At 36.2% G+C, this 20,370-nt stretch overlaps 1 protein-coding gene across 2 annotated transcripts in view; it reads right to left on the bottom strand.

Annotated features, from left to right (window-relative positions):
- Nucleotides 1–20,370, bottom strand: part of CERS3 (ceramide synthase 3) — a 111,837-nt gene that overhangs the window by 73,169 nt on the left and 18,298 nt on the right. The window contains exons 2-4 of one of the 2 annotated variants that reach the window (XM_041753192.1): nt 19,075–19,131; nt 11,644–11,817; nt 84–201 (exon numbers count right to left, since the gene is read on the bottom strand). In XM_041753192.1, coding sequence (XP_041609126.1) covers nt 84–201; nt 11,644–11,817; nt 19,075–19,088 — 306 coding nt within the window. In that variant the 5' untranslated portion in view covers nt 19,089–19,131. The remainder of the gene's footprint in view (nt 1–83; nt 202–11,643; nt 11,818–19,074; nt 19,132–20,370) is intronic. The other variant, XM_041753193.1, reaches the window with a different exon arrangement.

Genomic DNA, 20,370 nt, shown 5'->3' with positions numbered 1-20,370 from the left:
ACGCACTGGTGACTGGAACATTAAGAAAGGAGGTTTTTTTTTTTTTTCTTTTTAAAATCTGAAACCAAAGAACTTGCACTTACGTGAGATGGTTGTCTTGTGGAATGTTTGAAAAAAGTCTCTAAGACAGTATTTGGTGTAATCTTCTTTCGAATTTCCTCTTTAATGCCAAATGTTTTTGCTAGAGGCGTAGCAATAAATCTACAAAATATGAAAGAAAGTCCAAAATCTAAGAATGAACCCACAATGACACCAGAAAACTCAAGCCATAATTTTAGATTCCAAATGAAGAATCAGCCACGGGGTCATATTGTCCTTGGGCGACCTACAGCCAAGTCTGTCTTGCAAAGAAGTTCAAGAAGAGCACATTTTGAGACCCGTTAGGCAAGAAATAACTTAAAAAAAATAAAATAACTTGCACCATTCTAAAATCCACTTTAGGTAAATCCAAATACATTTATATTTGAGATTCAGGAATTGGAATAAACCATTCCAACTAGAGTTTTATTTTAAGTCTCTTACAGATTAAAATGAATAATAACTTTGTTATTGAAAGTTTTACTTTGTGATATTATCTTAAAGAATTACTACTATATTCCTATTTGAAATTCTAACTTATTGAAAAAAATGTCATGACTCTTGGATAAATATCTAGGAGTGGGATTGATGGGTGGTGTGACAAGTACATATTTAACTTTATAAGAAACTGGCAAACTGTTTTCCAGGTGGTAGCAGCACTTTGCACTCCTGTCAGTAATGTGCCAGAGTTCCAGTTGCTTCATATCCCCCAATGACACTTGGTATTACCAGTCCTTTTAATCTCAGCAATTCCCCTGGTTGCATGGGTTTTCATCGATTTTTCACTCTAATCTTTATTCTTTCCGAACTTCTACTTGCTATAAGTTTAGTTTGCTCTTTTTTCTAGTTTCTTCAGGTAGAGATTTATTGATTTGAGGTCCTTCTTTTTTAATATAGGTTTTTGCATCTATAAATTTCCTTCTGAGCACTATTTTGCTGCATCTTATAAGTTTTGATATTGTGCTTTCTTCGTGATTCATCTCAAAGTATTTTCTAATTTATCATGATTCCTCCTCTAACCCATTGGGTATTTAGAAGTATGCGTTCAATTGCCACATATCTGCTAATTTCCCAATTTCCATCTGTTACTGACTTCTAATTTCATTTCATTATGATTGGAAAACACATTTGGTGTGATTTCCATTTCTTTATGCTCATTGAGACTTGTTTTACAGCCTAACATATGGTCTATCCTTAAGAATGTTCCTGTGCATATGGGAAGAATGTGTCTTCTGTTGTTATTCGGTGCCATGTTCTACAGATGTCTGTTACTTGGTTTACAGTGCTGATCAAGTCTTCTATTTCCTTATTAATCTCCCTCCTAACTCTATCCATTATTAAAAGTGAGATATTCACATCTGCAACTATTTGTTGTCTATTTCTCTCTTCAATTCTATTAACTTTTGCTTCATCCATTCTGGAGCTTTGTTGTTAGGTACGTATATGCTTAGAATTATTAAATCATCTCAATATATTTATCCTTTTATTATTATAAAATGTTCTCATCTCCAGTAACAGTTTAAAAGTATATGAAAGTCTAAGTTGTCTGATATTAGTATAGCCACTGCAGGCTCTCTGTTGGTTACTGTTTGCATGGTACATATTTTTCTATACTTTTACTTTCAACGTATTTATGTCCTTGAACCTCAAGTGTATTTCATATAGAAAGCATATAGTTGGAAAAAAAAAAGAAAGGATATAGTTGGATCATGTATTTCTTTTATATATATATATATATATATATATATATATATATATATATATATATAATTTATTTATTTAAGAGAGAGAGAGCATGGGGAGGAGCAGAGGGAGAGGGACAAGAAGACTCTGCTAAGCACGGAGCCTGACATGGGGCTTGATCTCACAACCCTGAGATCTTGATCTGAGCCAAAGTCAAGAGTCAGATGCTTAACTGACTAAGCCACCCTGGCATCCCAGATCATATATTTCTATCCATGTCTCCTGTCTATGCTTTTTAGTTGGAGTATTTAATCTACTTACATTAATGCAAATTAGATTTAATTACTGATAAAACAGGATTTATGTTTGGGATTTTGTTATTTGTTTTCTATATATCTTGTCACTGTTATTTCTCTATTCTTCCTTAAGTTATATTTTTTGTGTTCAATGGGTTTTTTCTAGTGTCCTTTTAAAATTCCCTTTCTTAAAGTATTCTTTTATTTTTTTAAATATTTATTTATTTATTAATTATAGAGAGACAGAGAGTGCAAGTGGGAGGAGGGGCAGATGGAGAGAAAGAAAGAGAATCTCAAGCAGATTTCCCACTGAGTGTGGAGCCTGACTCGAGGCTTGATCTAACGACTCTGAGATCATTACCTGAGCCAAAATCAAGAGTTGGATGCTCAACTGACTGAGCCACTAAGGCACCCCAAAATATTATTTTAAAATTATTTTCTTAGTTGTTAATCTGGGGATTACAATTAACATCTTCATTTATAACATTCTAGTTCAGATTAATACCAAAATAATTTCAGCAATATACAAAAACTTCATTATGTCCCCTTTCTGTGCTGTTATTATCATACAAATCATATATTTATAAATTGCGTTCTCATCAACACAAGATTTATGATAAGTGTTTGATGTAGTTGTCTTTTAAATCAGATAGGAAAAAATGTGTTACAGACAAAAACTACATGTATACTTTCTTTGTATTTCTTTTGTAGGTGACTTCACTGGTAGTGCTTTTTATTTCTTCATACACATTCAAGTTACTGTGTTATGTCCTCTAATTTCAGTCTGAAGGATTTCCTTTGATATATCTTGTAGGGTGGCTCTAGAGGCAAGAAATTCTTTTTTCTTTAAAGATTTTATTTATTTATTCATGAGAGACAGAGAGAGACAGAGGCACAGGTAGAGGGAAAAGTAGACTCCCTATGGGGAGCCCAAGGCAGGACTCGATCCCAGGACTCTGGGATCACAACCTGAGCTGAAGGCAGATGCTCAACCTCTGAGCCACCCAGGCATCCTGGAGGCAACAAATTCTTCCAGTTTTTGTTTATCATGAAATGTCTTAATTTCTCTTTCATTTTGAAAGATAGTTTTACTCAGTTGACAGTTTTTTTTCTTTCAGTACTTTTTTATGTCTTCCCATTGTCTTTGGCCTCTATAGTTGCTGATAAGAAATCAACTCTTGTATGTGATCAGCAACTCTATAGTTGCTGATAAGAAATCACCACCCCTAGTTCACTCTTGATCCTCTTTAGCTTTTAAGATTTATTGTCTCTGTCCTTGGATGGTTTGTTTGTGATGCATCTAGGTATGGATCTCTAAATTTACCCTACTTAGAATTTGTTTAGCTTCTTGCATGTGTAGATTAATGTTCATCATCAAATTTGGGGAGTTTTTTTTTAATAAATTAATTTTTTATTGGTGTTCAATTTACCAACATACAGAATAACACCCAGTGCTCATCCCGTCAAGTGTCCCCCTCAGTGCCCATCACCCATTCACCCCCACCCCCCCGCCCTCCTCCCCTTCCACCACCCCTAGTTCATTTCCCAGAGTTAGGAGTCTTTATGTTCTGTCTCCCTTTCTGATATTTCCCACACATTTCTTCTCCCTTCCCTTCTATTCCCTTTCACTATTATTTATATTCAAATTTGGGGACTTTTTAAGCCATGTATTTCTTCAAATATTTTCTGTCCTATCCATTTTCTCCCCTTCTGGAACTCCCATTATGCACATGTTGTTATGCTTCATGCTATCCCACAGAGATGTCTCAGGCTCTTCATTTTCTTTCATTCTTTTTTCCCCCCTCTTCATCAGATGGCTCTTCATCAGATTTCCCCTCTTTTACTTGCTCAAATATGCTGTTGGGCTCCTCTAGTGAATTTTTCATGAGTTATTACACTTTTCAACTCCAAAATTTCTCTTTGGTTTCTTTTATAATTTCTAATTACTAATAGTCTTTTATAATTATATAAAAAAGACTATAGTCTTTTATAATTTCTAATTTCTAATAGTCTTGATTTGGTGAGATATTGTTCCATTCTTTCCTTTAGTTCTTAAGCATATTTTTCTCTAGTTCTTTGAACACGTTTAAAATAGCTGACTTAAAGTCTTTACCTAGGGGACCCTGGGTGGCTCAGTCAGTTAAGTTTCTGACTCTTGATTTTGGCTTGGGTCATGATCTCAGGCCTGAGAGACAGCGCCCCACATGGATCCTGCTTGTGATTATCTCTTTTCCCTCTCCCTCCGCCTCTCCCCTGTTCACACATACTCTCTCACTAAAATAATAATAATAATAATAAAAAAAATAAAATAATAATAATAATAATTAATTAATTAAAAAATAATAAAGTCTTTGTCTACTAAGTCCAACATCTAGGTTTCGTAAGGGACATTTTCCTTACAGAAAAGGAACTACTTTTTCCTTGTATGGACCATACTTTATTATTTCTTTACCTGCTTTATAATTCTGTTGAAAATTAGACATGTTAAATAATATAATGTAGCAACTCTGGAAGTCAGATTATCCCTCTCAGAGTTTGTTGGTTTTGTAGTTTATCATTGTCCATTTGTTTGTTTCATCCTTTATTTGAACTCATCTATGAGGTCTGTATTCTTTGTTATGTTTGGGCACTGGAGTCTCTATTGGATTAGCTTAAGTGTCACCTAATGACTAGACAGACATTTACTTATTTGCTTGAATAACTTTCAATACTCAGCTTCAACACTCAGCTAGGCAGTTGTCAAGTTTGCCTTAGACTTCACTTCCTCTTTTCACAGATCCTTAAGATCATCCAGAAATGAGAGCTAAGGGTTTCTCAGATCTTTTCTGGGCACATGGAGAGCCCTGGGTATACCCAAAGCTCTGCAAATTCAAGTGTTCTTCTTTTTTTTTTTTTTTTTTTTTTTTTTTTTTTTTAAGTGTTCTTCTTATTTCCAAGAATATGTCAGAGCTTTTCAAAGCCCACTCTGACATCTCATTTTCAGTTTTTCAGTTTAAGTGTTTTGGTTGGTCTATTGCTTGCCCCAATAGTTACCTACAACCTCAGGCAAGTCCAAAGTTAATCAATTGCCTCTACTTGTTTTAGATAAGCATCTTTAGGGAAAATATTTTTCTGACTCAGGTCAAATAAAGACAGTCTTTTAAGTACTGGTTTCCACAAGGGAGGTCAGATAATGACATTTCTCTGATAGTGATATTCTATTCTGCTCCCTTCAGTGGCTGCCAGGATAATAGTTTTCACTGAAACTGTAGGTGGTTGGGTTTTCAAGGCTCTCAGAGAGCTTTATAGAGCAGAATAGGGAGAGGGCAAGTTAAAATGCCACAAAGCTTGCTGCTGTTCTCTTCAGGAGTCAGCTGTTTTTCTTAAATAACAGACCCTGGATTGCTGCTAACCTTTGGTTAATTCTGAAAAGTTGATTTTGACAGGTTTTGCTAGTTTTCTGATTGCTTTTAGGAGAGAGAATTTTTGGAGGCCCTTATTCTGACATTTTTGTCAATTTCCAGGGTGTAGTTATTTTAATTTGCATTTTGCTAATGACTAATGACGTTGGACACCTTTTCACGTGTTTATTTGCCATTTATATATCTTTGGTGAATTATCTACTGAAGTTTTTGCCCATTTTAAGAGTCAAGTTATTTGTTTATTTTTGAATTATAAGAGTTCTTTATATATTCTGAATTTAAGTCCCCAGATATATGTTTTGCATATATTTTCTCCCATTCTGTGGCTTGTCTTTTCATTTTATTTCCATTTAAAAAATAACCACTAAGGCATTTTTGCATATCATATAATTCACCTTTTCCAAGTATACTATTTAGTGATTTTTTAAGTAAAATTACCAAGTTTTACAGTCATCACCACGTATCAGCTTTAGAAGATTTTCATCATCCCAAAATAATCTCCCATGCATATTTATTGTTAATCCTGTTCCCTCTCACCCCTGCCCCAGGCAATCACTAATCTATTTTCTGTCTTTATGGCTTTGTTTTTTTGAATATTTCATATAATGAAATCATACAATAATATGTGATTGCCTGTGTCTGGCTCCTTTCAATGAACTTAATGTTTTTTGAGGTCCATTCATGTTTTTGGATGTATTTGGAGTTCTTTCCTTTTTATTACTGAATAGTAATTCATTGTATGGGAATATATACATTAGCAATGTCTCTTGAAGAGCAGGCACTTTAGCAAGTTATCAAGGGAAATAAAAGCATGTGCCTGTACAAATTTTTATACTCGAATATTCACAGCAGCTTTATTCATAATAGCCAAAAACTGTAAACAATCCAAATTTCCAACAACTAGTTAAAGGATAAATAAATTGTGTATATCAATATGTTGAAAGACTATCCAGCAATGACAAGGAATCAGTGATACATACAACAACATGAAAACAATCTCCACTGCATTGTGTTAAGTAAAAGAAGCCAGACACAAAAGACTATCATCTAAATGACTCCATTTGTAGAAATCGAAAAGGCAAATGATGCTGACAGGAAGCATATCAGTGATTGCAAAGAGCTAGTAGGTGGGGAGAAGATGAAGCAGATAGGGTACAGAAGAGTTTCTCAGCTGATGGAAATCTTCTATATCATAATTGTGGAGATGGTTACATCACAGTATAGCTGTCAAGAGGCATCAAATTTTGGATAAACTTATATGTAAATCAAACCTCAATAAAGCTGTTTTTTAAAAAGATTTATTATTTATTTATTTATTTATTTATTTATTTATTTATTTATTTAAGAGAGAGAGTGTGTATGCAAGCAGGGGCAGGGGAGGCAGTAAGGCAGGCAAAGGGAGAGAGAGAGAGCCTAGGCTTCAAAGCAGACTCCATGCTGAGCACAGAGCTCAATTCAGGGCTTGATCTCATGACCCTAAGATCATAACCTGAGCCAAAACCAAGAGCTGGATACTTAACTTACAGCACCACTCTGGCACCCCTAAAGCTGAGTTAAAAAGTAATGATACGACCCTATTCTTTCTCCGGTTCTAACAAAGACTCTATCTTCTGCCAGGTCAGTCTATTTTAGCACTTAGAGGTTTCTGTGTTTAATTAAATGCCAGAAATTTCAGTTATGAATGATCATTTAGCCCTTCAATTCACTTTTTTATAATCATGGGAGTTGAATAAATTTTTTTTTAAAATAATTTGATAAAATATATAAGCCAATCCAACTTCCAGATGGGCTAAGTTCTCCTGGAAATGGCCCATACATTTCAGAGACATATAAAAACAAACATCTAAGTATGCACCAGATGTACATAGAGCAATGTGGATAGATCATAAAACATAGAGCTGTATTGAAAAAGAGAAGAAACAGAATAAAGTCTTATCACCATACCATTTATGTCAACTAACAATACATGCACTTTATGTTTATGCACATGTTTTACTGGGTCATACAAATAAAAAGCCATCAGCTATATTAGAACCCAGCAGGCAGGAATGTGACTAGGAAATGGGGATAAAAGGTAATTATTGAAAAAGTTAATTCAAATCAATCAAAAAGAGGTCTTACACAGATGGAAGAGAGCATGCTATGATTGAGGATTATGATTAACTAATTCCCCCTTTGCATAAAATGTCCAACTCAAACAAAAACTAAGGTGTCCTTAAAACAAAATCTCAGAAAACATATTTGACAAAGTCTTGGATAAATAATGGAATTATTTCATTTATCCAACCTACTAGTTGAAAATTTTATTGGGGAAACACTCATTGTTCTTACTTATAGAATAACACAAATACAAAATGCTTTAATATGGTAGCATTCTCAGTGATATCCACTCAATGCTCTCTCAAATGTTCAAAATGAAAAAATTAGGAAAAATTTAAAAAGCAAAGCAGAATTGCTTTTATCTTTTAAAAAGATTTATGCAGGAAGGAAATACAACTAACCTTAAAACCAGGGAAAGTATAACATTTCTCTCTTGAGGATCATGTGGGAGATTAGTATAGTATCTAATAGTATATGGCTATTATATATGAGCCACAGTATATGGCTCAGTATACACAATGGATAAATATGCATATCCATAGCGTACTTGCTGAAATGAGGAATACATCCATATTAAAATCATTAATTTAAACAAGAGAAATATTGTCTTGTTTGTTAAGATGCCCAGGCTTCAAAGACAGAAATAACATTTTTGATAAAACACAGGAATATATAGAGTTTTCTATTTTAGCATTATCCTTACTTTTCAAATAAATCTGGGAAATCAATCACTTCATTTAATGTTAGCATAAATAATTATGAATAGATAATTTAAAAATCTGTATTGAATAAGGAGGAAAGAAAGGAGTGTAATAAATATTTGATAAACTGAACTGAAAAGAGAAGGGAAATGACAGGTCTTAACTCTAGAAGGACCTTAGAGATTAACTTGCCTGAACTTTCATTTTATGGAATATGGAATATGAAATAAAATGTCCAAGAAGAAGAAAAAAGAATGTGAACTTCTGCTCCCATGTAAATGGTTCAAAGTTAGGTTAATTACCACGTAATGAGTCTCTGAGGTTTGCTACTATTGCAGAACTGAGCCTTCAGATGGTCCCATTCAGACACCCAGACAACCCCCTCTTCATCTAGCACTTCATCAGTTACTTGTGAGCCAAAAGCCTAGCAATCCCAGACCCCTCCTCCTTTTTTCCAATATTCTTTTATAGAATAAAAGGAAGGCAGCCGAAGGCAGATATTAAGCATGTGAAGTTTAAATACGTCTCCTAACAGAAACAATAGCCTACTGCCATCAGATTGATTCCCAGTTCCTAAGGATTCAAAGGCTCTTTGAACAGAGTTTAAGCTGGGGGTTTTATATGAAAGAACAAAATACCTGGAGCAATGTAAGTCTCAGATAACATTTAAGTCTAATGTGTATATTTTGAGACTATTTCAGTTTAGAACAGTTAGTTGAACAACTCTTTTCAACTCTTGTAAATGGCTATAGATGGGTCATTCCACCTTCCCTTCTTTGCAGAATGAGGACATATTATCCCATTTTACGCTTATGTTGCTCAGAAATGGTAGAAATTTATTACATAATTAAATAAAAGAAAAAAGATTACCTTTGATTTTACCACCTCCATCCCTGCATTGAACCATTCTGAGACCATAATTTATTCTGAGATAATGTGTTTATTTCACAAGTGTCTAAATCTGTGTGGCTTAGATCTCATCCACCATATTTCAGAAACAGAAAAATGCATAGGAGAGTCCAGAAAAACCAGTTAGAAAGTACTATTCAAGGTTCTCTCTACCCACCTGGCCAATAACAACATACATATATGCCACAAAACTTCTAAGGAAAAGTAGTCCTAAATACAAAGCAAATGTCAGTCACTTTCAAATGATCTACTTCTTTGTTCTTTATCAATTCTGTTTCTCTGCTCTTGCGTTTCTAGGAAAGGACATCACTTCCTGGTCTTAAATGGCTCCTGGCTAGGACTAAAGGATAAAAATGAGCCAGCCAAATCACAACTACTGGTCACTTTGTAGAATGAGAAGGTGTAATATATAAACCAGTCTAGGACAAAAGAAGAAAGCTTTCTTGTGATAAATATATCATAGGATATGCTGAAACACAGTGTCAAATTTACATGAATTTTTAAGATAGTTCAGAACATTTCACATTTGCTAGACTTCTTTAAGCTATGTTTTCTATATTCTCAAGAGATTTAATTAACTCTTGTCTACCATCAGGAGTATTTCACTGTTAAAGTCCAAGAAGTACTGATATAAAAGAGATTAAAAAGTAACACCCCTGAACCTGGTGTTATGACATGTTGGTTAAAGTCTCCAAACTATCCCTTGAATACTAACTGATTTTGGCCAGATCACTTACCACTTATTTTCTTGACTGAGATCATATCATATCACTTGTGATTTTATATAGTTCTTAAACTATCAGTTTCTACTCAAATGCAAGGTTTAAGTAATATTTTATTTATGACATATGTGATTTAATCTAATGTAAGTGATATAAAAGTCTTGAAAAAGATATAAATGTATGCTTCAGGAGGCATAGTCTCCCTCTCAAGTTAAATTTTCCTGACTTTTATTGCATCCAAAATGATATGAGGCTAGTGGACCAACACATGGTTTTCTGTAGTGTCATAGAACGGAAAAAGCTAAGGCTGAATTATTGGGAGTTAGAGCTACATAAGGAGATTGGAAAAATGACATAGAGTATACTCAATCCCTTGAGAAGAAGAAAGAATTGTCTGAAGAATTACAAGAGAATTGGATTCCTTCCTGATTGTTGTTGGAGCAGCCTAGGCCAAGACAGAACAAGCAGCTGTGCTGCTCTGGCAACCAAAAGAGTTTCCTAATTCACTGTCCTGATCATAACATAAAAAATGGAGCTGTCCACCAAGAAGTAGGAAATCTGCAGTGCAAATAAGTGGAGGACCTGGGAGCCAAATTTGAAAATCACCACACACCATGCAAGAGAAGCAAGTATTTCAGGATAGTGGAAGGTAATTTGCTAATTTGGAAGTACAGCAGCAAAATTCTATTTTATTTATGCATTCTTTGACAAATCCAAACATAACTAAAAAGTAGAATTAATGGTCAAAAAGGAAGAACATTTCAAATGTTCCCAGCTAGGGTTTAAGTGGTATCCAGGAGCTTCCTCTTCCTCTCAATAGCAATAGCACATTGTTGGCTCAAAAGAAGTTGTTATTTGCACAAAAACCTTTTGGAGAGTCCATGAAACAGAGCTGATCAAACTAACTCTTGAGATAAGGACCCTGCAAATGCTTACAAACATATGATCTGCATTACAGTTAGTCTTGGACAAAATGATCTTTATCAAATTTTGTCTTATGTTTTTCCAACTCTGACATTCAGATATTCTTTTTGCTCCAAAAAGTTAATGTGGTAATAACAGTTTTTTGAAATAGAGACAACTACAGAGATTATAAATGAACATTTATCTCCTGTTATCATAACACGAGTACAGTTTTAATAAAAAGGTTGGAAGTAATATCTATTTCAATTAAGAAAAAGAAAAGAAGTTTACTTTTTCTGAGAAAGCAAATTGATATTTTTTTCTTTTATTTCCTTATACTTTGGAATGAAGGGCTGCTATTAAAACTTTTAATAAACCTTTAAAGTAAACTATGCTGTAAAGCAAATATTAAGTTTGGTCTTTAATGAGGCATTTTTGGTATTTTATAGGCATTCTAAAATGATAATATATCTCCTACACACAGACTCTTCTAGCACCGCCTTTCTGGGAATGTATATACTTTGCCAGATAGCACGATATGTGGAAGATGAAGTGGGTCCTCACACTGTCAATGACACTAACAAGCTCTATGATCCTTAACCTCTCTTGACCTCAATTTTCTTCACCGTGAAACTAACACACTTGAGGAAACGGTGTTCCTAATTTTTATTTGTTCAGCTTCTAGCTAAAGTTTGGTGTACACATGATTTGATGAACTCCCCCAGTAATCTGTAGCCCACTAGTGGCAAACTGAACAACAGATTATTTATATTTCTTACCAAGATTCCAAAATTTCAGAGTTGGGACAAAGAAGAGGAATGGGAAGGAAAGACACACAAATACTACTTACTTTTCAAAGAAATGTCTGATAATCAGCAAGCCAAACGCATATGGAATTGTCATGTACAAATGAGAGGGTTTTACGAAGACAAGTCCATCATGATCTTCAAGATCTGACCACTTTATTGTTGGAGGAAGCCAAAATCTTTCCAACCAAAACCATTCTTTAAATGTCTGAAACATTCTATAGAGATGGAAAAAGAATATGTTAGACTTATAACGCAAATACTTAAACTGAAATAACATTGAGAATCATTTCTTAAAATCTCTAAACCAGAGAGTTTTGAAAACAGAGCAAAATGGGATCCTATTATTCAGTGGGTTTCATGACACTTCATTGCATTCAGCAAGAATTACTGCAAATGCTCTTGGAATAATTTTGGCTGTGGCATGGCCAACTAAAGTTTAACATACCACTGTTCACATTTTTGGCAAAAGTATGTTAATATTATGAGTATGTATCTTCCTTTTCTATGATTCTATGGTATGAAAAATCATTTAACAATAATCTCTATAACTTTAACATGTCCAAGATCAACCTCATGAAAGCTCTAAGTATGTATAAGTCTCTATTAGTATCCTAAGAACTTCTCTAGGAAATAAAGAACAAGCATATTTAATTTCATATTATAGTAAGGAGTTCAAATTTGTCCATGTCAACAAATACTTAGAGATTCTATGATTTCTCAACTGCTGTGCCAAGCACTGAAAATACAAAGAATAAAAAGATGGTATTCTTGCCTTAAGGACCTTTAGAGTCTTGTGAGCAAGGCAGGCCTGAATATCTAGATGATTTTGACATACTCTTTTAAGGTACTTTTAAAAAGGTACAGGTGCTGTGGAAACAAGATGATGGACACTGAGCCCAACCAGGAAGTGTCAGAGAAAGATCATTGGAACAGATGTTCCTTGAGATGTCCTGAACAATAAGGAAAAGGTAGGAAAATGGTGAGGAAGGAATAGAAGTTTGAAGGAGGGAAAATGCCATGGTCAAATAACCAGAAACACAGAAGAAAACAGAGTTAGACGTTGTAATCTCATTGTTTAAGCTATAAACAATTTCTAGTCTTGACATTTTGACCTTGAGGACGTTTTTATTTCATTATTTAACAGTCAATCAGAGAAAGGAACCAAAATGTCCTCAGATTCACAATAGGGAGGCCAAAGCATGAAGGTGGTGGGAGGGGGCTAAGGACTGGAAGAGCAGGAGGCCTGATCAGAGGTGAGGATCAAAGTGTGGGGTCCTGACATTACAGATTTCCAACTTCATATGAGGAAGAATTCCAGAGTGTGGATCCTGATACCCTTCAGAAAAATCTATGCCACAAGCGACAGCTGAAGGCTGGTAGGATAATTCCTTGCTTCATTTTGCCCACATCCACTGTGAAGAGATGTTCTCAGCCAGAGTGGTGCTGAGTCACACCCACACCTCCAATGCTGTGTGCAGAAATAGAAGGGCTGCTTTCTTTTTCATGTGTTAATCATTTCACTATCATCTCAACTCTGGGGGTGGGTAAGTCCCATTAATACAGTTGCAAAATTTTGCAGATATTTTGGAATGAAGATAATCAAGAAATACTTGTTGAATACTTCCTCTATACCAGGCTTTGGAGCTACAGAAAGGAAAGGGGGTGATTCTGGATTCAGAGAGCTTACGACAGATTCAGGACTCATGTGGACCTGGACTTGGAGAGCAGGTGAAAGACTGGTCAGGAAGGGAGAATCACACACTTTGGTGAGGGAACTAGGGATTCGAGCTCAGTTGCCTGGGCTGAGACGAAGAGTTGAAGAGAGGAAATCTGTTTTGAATGCACAGCCAGATACTCCTCAGTACAACAGGGCTAAGCCTTGAGTCAAACTCCGGCTAAAATTCAAACTTCCTACAGATCTCAGAAACCAACTCCAGCCATGAGAGTCTCCCTGTGATGGGCAAATCTTGTGTCAGGCCTTGACCCTCATCACATCAGAATGAGCTACACCTGCAAGGGCAAATATTTTTTTTTTCCTAAGTTTGCCTCAACACATTCATTACTCGGCTCCAAATTAGGGCTCAGGGAACAAACAGCAGTTGATGAGTTAGCTTTACTTTTGATATTGTTATAATTATTATACAAAATAGTTTGCTCACTCCTAAAATGCAACTCCAGGCAGCACGATTATCTTGTCCAGAGTAAAATATAACTAAATAAATAGTTTACAATGGCTATGTAGGAGTCGCCCTTATAAATAATGCCCTTGTACATCATATGCAGGCAATAAATCAAGATCTGTTGAAAGCCATAGTAATGTCGATATCCCACAACCTAAAACATTAAAAGGGAAATAGAAAGAATACAGAAGTTGAGGGTGCCTCCCCTGGAAAATGTAGTTCAGGCTGAGAAAAAAATTAATCTAATTATTTATTCTTTCTTTAGGTGCTGCCAACAAACATCAATTATTGTTGTTAATAAAAAGAGTTAAGAATCCCTTCTTCACACCATATATAAAAGTTAACTCTAAACAAAGCACAAACCTAAAATATAAGGGCTAAAACTGTAATACTCTTAGAAGACTAGATAGAAGTAAACAGTCATAACCTTGGGTTAGGCAAAGACTCCTTACATATGACACCAAAAGTACAAATGACAAAATTAAAAAAAAAGATAAATAGGATTTCATCAAAATTCAAACCTTTTATGTGTCAAAGGATACCATCAAGAAAGTTGAAAAGACAAGCCACAGGATGGGAGAAATACCTTAAAATCACACATCTGATAAGGAGTTTATATTTAGAATAGAATAAGAACTCTTGCAACTCAGAGCACCTGGGTGGCTCAGTGGTTGAGCATCTGCCTTTGGCTCAGGGTGTGATCCCAGGGTCCTGGGAGAGAGTCCCTGCATCAGGCTCGCCACAAGGAGCCTGCTTCTCCCTCTGCCTAGGTCTCTGCCTCTCTCTCTGTGTGTTTCTCATGAATAAATAAATAAAATCTTTAAAAAGATAAATAATTCTTGTAACGCAATAAGAACACATAATCCAACTCAAAAATGGGCAAAGAATTTGAAGTTGACTATTTCACCAAAGAAGATAGACAAATGGCCATGAAGCTTATGAAAAAAGTTCTCAACCTCATTTCTATAAAGGAAATGCAAATCAAAACCACATTCACAGATACCATTCACATCCACTAGGATGGCTATCATCATGAAGATAACAAGTGTTGGCAAGGATGTTGAGAACATGGCTAGTAGGAAAGTAAAAATGGTACAGCTGCTGTGGCAGACAGTCTGGCAGTTTCTCGAAATGTTAAACGTGGAGTTACCATATGACCCAGTAATTCTACATGTAGACATTCAAGAGCGTATTCAAGAGGATTGAAAGGATTCATGCTGCAACATAGATGGCTCTCAAAAACATACTATTAAAAGAAGCCAGACACAAAAGGCCACATAGTGTGTGATTCCATTTATGTGAAATGGAGCAGTAAATCCATAGAGACAGAAAGTAGGTTACTAGTTCCTCAGGGTGTATGGGAAGTGTGGGAAGAGGGAGTGTGGGAAGAAATGGGAAGTGGCTGACTGATGATGTGTACAGGGTTTCTTTTTGGGGTGATGATAATGTTCAAAGATTGAAATATGGTTTGGTTGCACAACCATGAATATACTAAAAAATGTTGAATCACACATTTTAGATGGGTGAATTGGATGGTCTGTGAATTCTATCACAAAAAGAGAAAAAAAATTTAAAAGCCTCCTGTTTCAACCTTTTTAACCCAGAGCTTATCCTGAACTACATGCTAGAGCTTCCCATTATTTCATTTACAGGGCTGAAATTTTGCCTCCCAAATTCACCAGTGTAACACTTGTGTCCACGAACCCAGAAAAGTAATTAAATGAAGGAAAGACTATATCCAGATTCAGATTTCAACATGATTTAAAGTTCATGACTTTCTGGGAGAAAGAAATAGCATACTTTAAAAAGCAAAAACAGACTAACTCCCCTGAAGGAGAAATGGCTCCCCTAAATGATAGCCATCTTGGGTGTAAGGGTATTTGGTAGACACCCACAAGCCAATATTTAAGCTCTAGCAGAGGGCTTTAAAAATCCAGGCTACGCCTCTAGCCAGCCTCTCTACCATCCTGTTATTTCTCTCAGGATGAGATCAGAGGCTAAACACAGGGAAATGAGCTAAAGAGAACTGGGGCCAGCAGTCTCTAATCCTCCAGGCCACTTCAGTCTATTAAGCAGGGAACATGTCACAGTCTCTCAGCCTCATGCCAGCTGCTCCTAAGGCCATAAGCCTGTGCCAGTACCTCTGGCCTCCTCCATAGCCATTTTTAGCTGACCCTAGTATACTGGACGTGCCATTTTGGAGTTAGCCCAGCATCTAGCCCTCAGAGCAGCAAGGGAAATCACCATTGTAAGGGGAGTTTGGTGCACTGTCTTTCCCACTGTGAGATCCACGGTGGACCATCCTCCATCTGCTGACAGTTGGGATGGCTTAGGCTTCGCCAGTTGGATACTTTCCTCAGGACTTTGAGTCTGGAGCAGACAGTGATATCCAGAAGCAGCAGACGGGATCCTGCCTAGGCTGCTGCTGCTGCTGCTGAAAAGATAGTTGTTATCTCTCAGCTTTTTTTGGCCTTCCTGATTGTCCTGGTTTCTTGGCTTCCACTGGTCCAAGTCTGGTCCATCAGCCTTCCTTCAGGGCTATGAGTTGCTTCCAATGAAGTCCTTTGTTTAAGATAGTAAGAGGTGGATTCTGTTGCCTCTAACCAAAAGGGCTTAAGTGGAGAAGCAGGAACTGGGGGTATGTGTCAGTTCCTCCTTCTGACCTCATCTTGCTGATGATGGGCACTCATGTATCTCTTTTCCTCTCTCCTTTTCCCACCCCATTTTTGCCTAGGTTTCAAATCTGACAGTGACATTATTAATAGTCACCACTTAAGTTATTTTTTGGTTCAATGTAAAAGAAGCTACTCACTTTTTTCCTGACACAGCCTTAAAAAGCTGCTTGCTGGATGAAAAAAACATATTACCTACACAGTGAGTGGGGCAATATCTTTATGCCATGTGAACTAAGTATTGCAATATTTCAATAATTGCTAGGTGGAAAGAGAATTAGAAAATACTGACACAGGGAGTACCTGCATTTTTCAAAGCCCACAGGTGACTGCTCTAAGAATAGTCCTGAGTATTTGCAATAATGAATCTGTCATTCAAGGGCCCTTCCCCATGGCCCATTCACTTCTTGGACAGTCAGAGAAGCCCACTGACTCCCACAATCAATTTGCAGCTCACTTCTCATCTTGATTCATTTAGCTCAACTCTAGACCTTTCTGCAATTGAAGTATTGTCAGCTCTGTAGATGACTCTTCCATCTCTGCTTGGTATGCTTTTTAAGCAAAGGTATTTATTTACTCCTTGACACTCTCCATGCTATTTTTTTTCTAATCACCTACTCAAAATCCCCTTTTCCTATCCTATGTCCATTCTCTAAGTACTGTAACTCTTATTTATATAAAAAATATCTGAAGGAACTGTACTATTTACATTAAAAATATCTGAAGCTCTTTTTTAAAGTAAGAAATATGTGCAAGAAAAATACCTGCAGTTATTTCTTTATATTTTGTAGAAGAATCAGTATTGGAGGTGGCACCATAGCCCAGCTGTGTTTTCTCACCTGCCAATACTGTGGAAGTTTTAAACCCTATTTTTGACTCCAGCTGCCAGTAGTTTGCAGGAAGATAATCTCACTAATGTAGACTTTTATGACTCATTATTTTCTGACCTCATGGATTCAGAACCCAACAGGGCGAAGGAAGCCTGTTGAGCCACTTTCTCAGATGAACACCATTAAATTTGACCTTAGGACTGAAGAAATAAAACCATCTGGGCCATAAGTTTATCACTATTTGAAGCAACATTTTTGCAAAGCACTTAAAAATGTGGCACTTGAACCTTGCTGAGATAAGAACTCTGAGTCAGGCTGAAGTTTGGGGCAAATTATGAAATCCTGGTAATTATCCATGCAATATCCACTGTAAATAAACACAACGCCTTAGAATATAACTCTACAGAACATATCTCTTAGATAGAGTGACAAGAGAGTATCTCTACAGAACAGAACACATCTCTCAGAAAAAGGCCAATGACAAGAAATGGGAAATTAGGTAGACAACTGTAATTGAAGTAAAGGTGTATTTCTAATGGTAAAGTGAAATAAAGACGTATTAAAATCAATGTTCACTATCTCAGAGTATTATTATGGCTGGAGGAAGTGAGAATTGGTGAGAACTTTGGAGACTGGATGACCAGCTAGATTATTATGGGACCAGGGTTCTCTGGTGACAGAAGGCAGCTCTAGAAGAGCAAGGACCTTGCCTGGCTTGTTCACTATGTATACCCTAGGCTTGCCACACAGTAAACACTAGATAAGTATTTAGTGAATTCAACAGAAGAGTTACTGAGGCTGGAATGGGCTTTTGAACAATCCAGGAGTGATGCTATAGAGAAAAATGATATCTAATTTAATTATCTACAAACAATCTCATTTTTATTAGTTGCAAAACAATTTTTAAATTTTGGTGTGAGGAATCAAGTAAACATGCTTATCTACATTTAATCTGTTTGTGTTTTCTTTGGAATGAACTTTATCAACTCAGCCCAAAAAACTGGTTATGCCTTCAAGATAAAACACAAAGGAAAACATTAGCAGCTACTTGCTTCCTGTCAAGAGCGTAAGGACTGAGCCAACTGTAAATTCCAGTTCTAAAAGCATTTTAAATTGTGTCATTTCAAATAGGTAAGACAATGCAAATGATAGAATAACTTACCTCTGAGGGATATTTATTATGATTGAGTTAGTGCATTAAAAGCCTATAAAGGCCTGGGCTTATAGTAAGAGAAACAAACAAACAAACAAATAAACCATATACTTTGTGTAGAGAAGTAGTTAACTTACAACAAGATAGTAAGTAATTCTCTGATTTTAAATTTTACCATTATATATGTTTAAAGCCTTGAAGAAATTCAAAACAGACTCATAGATTTAAAAAGAAAAATTCAGAATATTTGCAAACAAAACCAGGGTATCACCTCAAAGATGTCATTGAGGGGTATCAGGATGTCCTGAGTATCCAATCATTCTGCCTTTTATTTATAGTCCTCCTACATTCCCACCTCCAGGTTTTACTTGGGTATGTAGCTGCCATGCCATGTGAGACAACATTTCCCAACATCCCGTGTGGCTAGATGTGGCCACGCGTAACTACTTCTGGGTTAAGGACACAGCAGTGGTATTGATTTGAGTAATCTCCTTAGGTACCAAGCTGTGTGTTCTGGTTTCTCTCTTTCTTCCTTTCTAATAAATGAAGGATGACAGGATAGGAAGAGGCCAATTAGCCCATCTTCCTGGCCTACCACATATCTGGACAATCACATATAAGAGAAATAAACTCTTACCTTCTGTAAGTCATTGAATTTTGAGTCCTTTGTGTCTTAACAGCTTAGACCATAAATCTAATATACAGGGGAAAATATAAAGGAGAATTAAATAAGAACTATATTGCTGTATTGTGTTGTATTGTTTCCAGGTATTTTAAAATCTGGAGACATCTGCTCATCAAATTACCATTTAGAGAATACAATGGAAGCCTACAGACTGGGAGAAAATATTTGCAATATTTGCAATAGGAAGCACTTGTGTCTAGAATATATAAAGAGCTCCTGCAATTCAATAATAAAAAAATCAGAGGACTTCTTCCATAATAAGTCATTTGGGGGCCTGTATTTCCATTAATATTCTGCCTGTTGGGGAGCATCCCAAGTATTTGCTTTGCCTTCAGGGCTTCTTGTATGGAGCCTATGACAATCATCAATTGATTGCCTCAATTCCCAAATTCATTCTTTTTGCCTGCTTTGTTAAATGTCCTGGTCCCTTTCCTATTTTCCCTTTGCCACCTGGCCCTGGAGCTTTCTCTGACAGTAGAGCAGGGTGGAGGGACATTGCAGGATGAAACGGTTTTACTTCCCAACTCTAGTGCATTTCTTTGCATGCTCTAGCTTAGCCCCAGGAGTTATACAGTTTCCTATAACAGTGATCCCTATATTCCACAGAGTTACTCCTACTGGCAAATTCTTCATTTCTCCAATCTTGACTGCGCCCAGATTGCCTTGATGGAAAAGTTCAACCTTCTGTACTTAATCTAATACTAATTAATGAAAGAAAACTATTTGGAACCAGTAAAAAAATTTTCTGAAGTTCAAATTAGAAGGGAGAGTCTTCTCATTTTTCCTTTCTAATACTGTCTGTAGTTTGCTTGTAGAATTAAATGATGATGAGATCTCAGGAAGATGTGCTTTACTCCTATCTCCATACTAAAGCTTTGATTAATGTCCCCATGAGCCAGTTATCACTTTCTACTAGGGCAATAATTCCTCTCTGTTAGTAAACATAATTGGGGTTTTTTTCCCAGCAAAATGAATAAGCCCCTAAAAATGCCAGCTAGGCACTTGGCATCTGGATGGGGTCAAGTTCTCTTTGAAGCCAGGACTATCCCCTAGTGCTATTCTCTTCAGGCCATGTTTCTCTTGGCTCTGTAATAAAATTTCACAAGATCCCTTGATCTAGGTTCTTAACTTAAATAGCCCCTTTCTAACTTAAATACTGAGCCAAAGAAGTTTAATTCCTATAAAATCACAAGTTACTATTTGCTGTTGTGGGCAGAAGAAACCCCACTTGGAGTTGGCTCTGCCAGA

The sequence above is a fragment of the Vulpes lagopus genome, chromosome 4 (genome assembly GCF_018345385.1).
Source record: "Vulpes lagopus strain Blue_001 chromosome 4, ASM1834538v1, whole genome shotgun sequence".
NCBI lineage: Eukaryota > Metazoa > Chordata > Mammalia > Carnivora > Canidae > Vulpes > Vulpes lagopus.
Note: the sequence above shows the minus strand (reverse complement) of the source record. Positions and strands in the feature narration are given on the sequence as shown.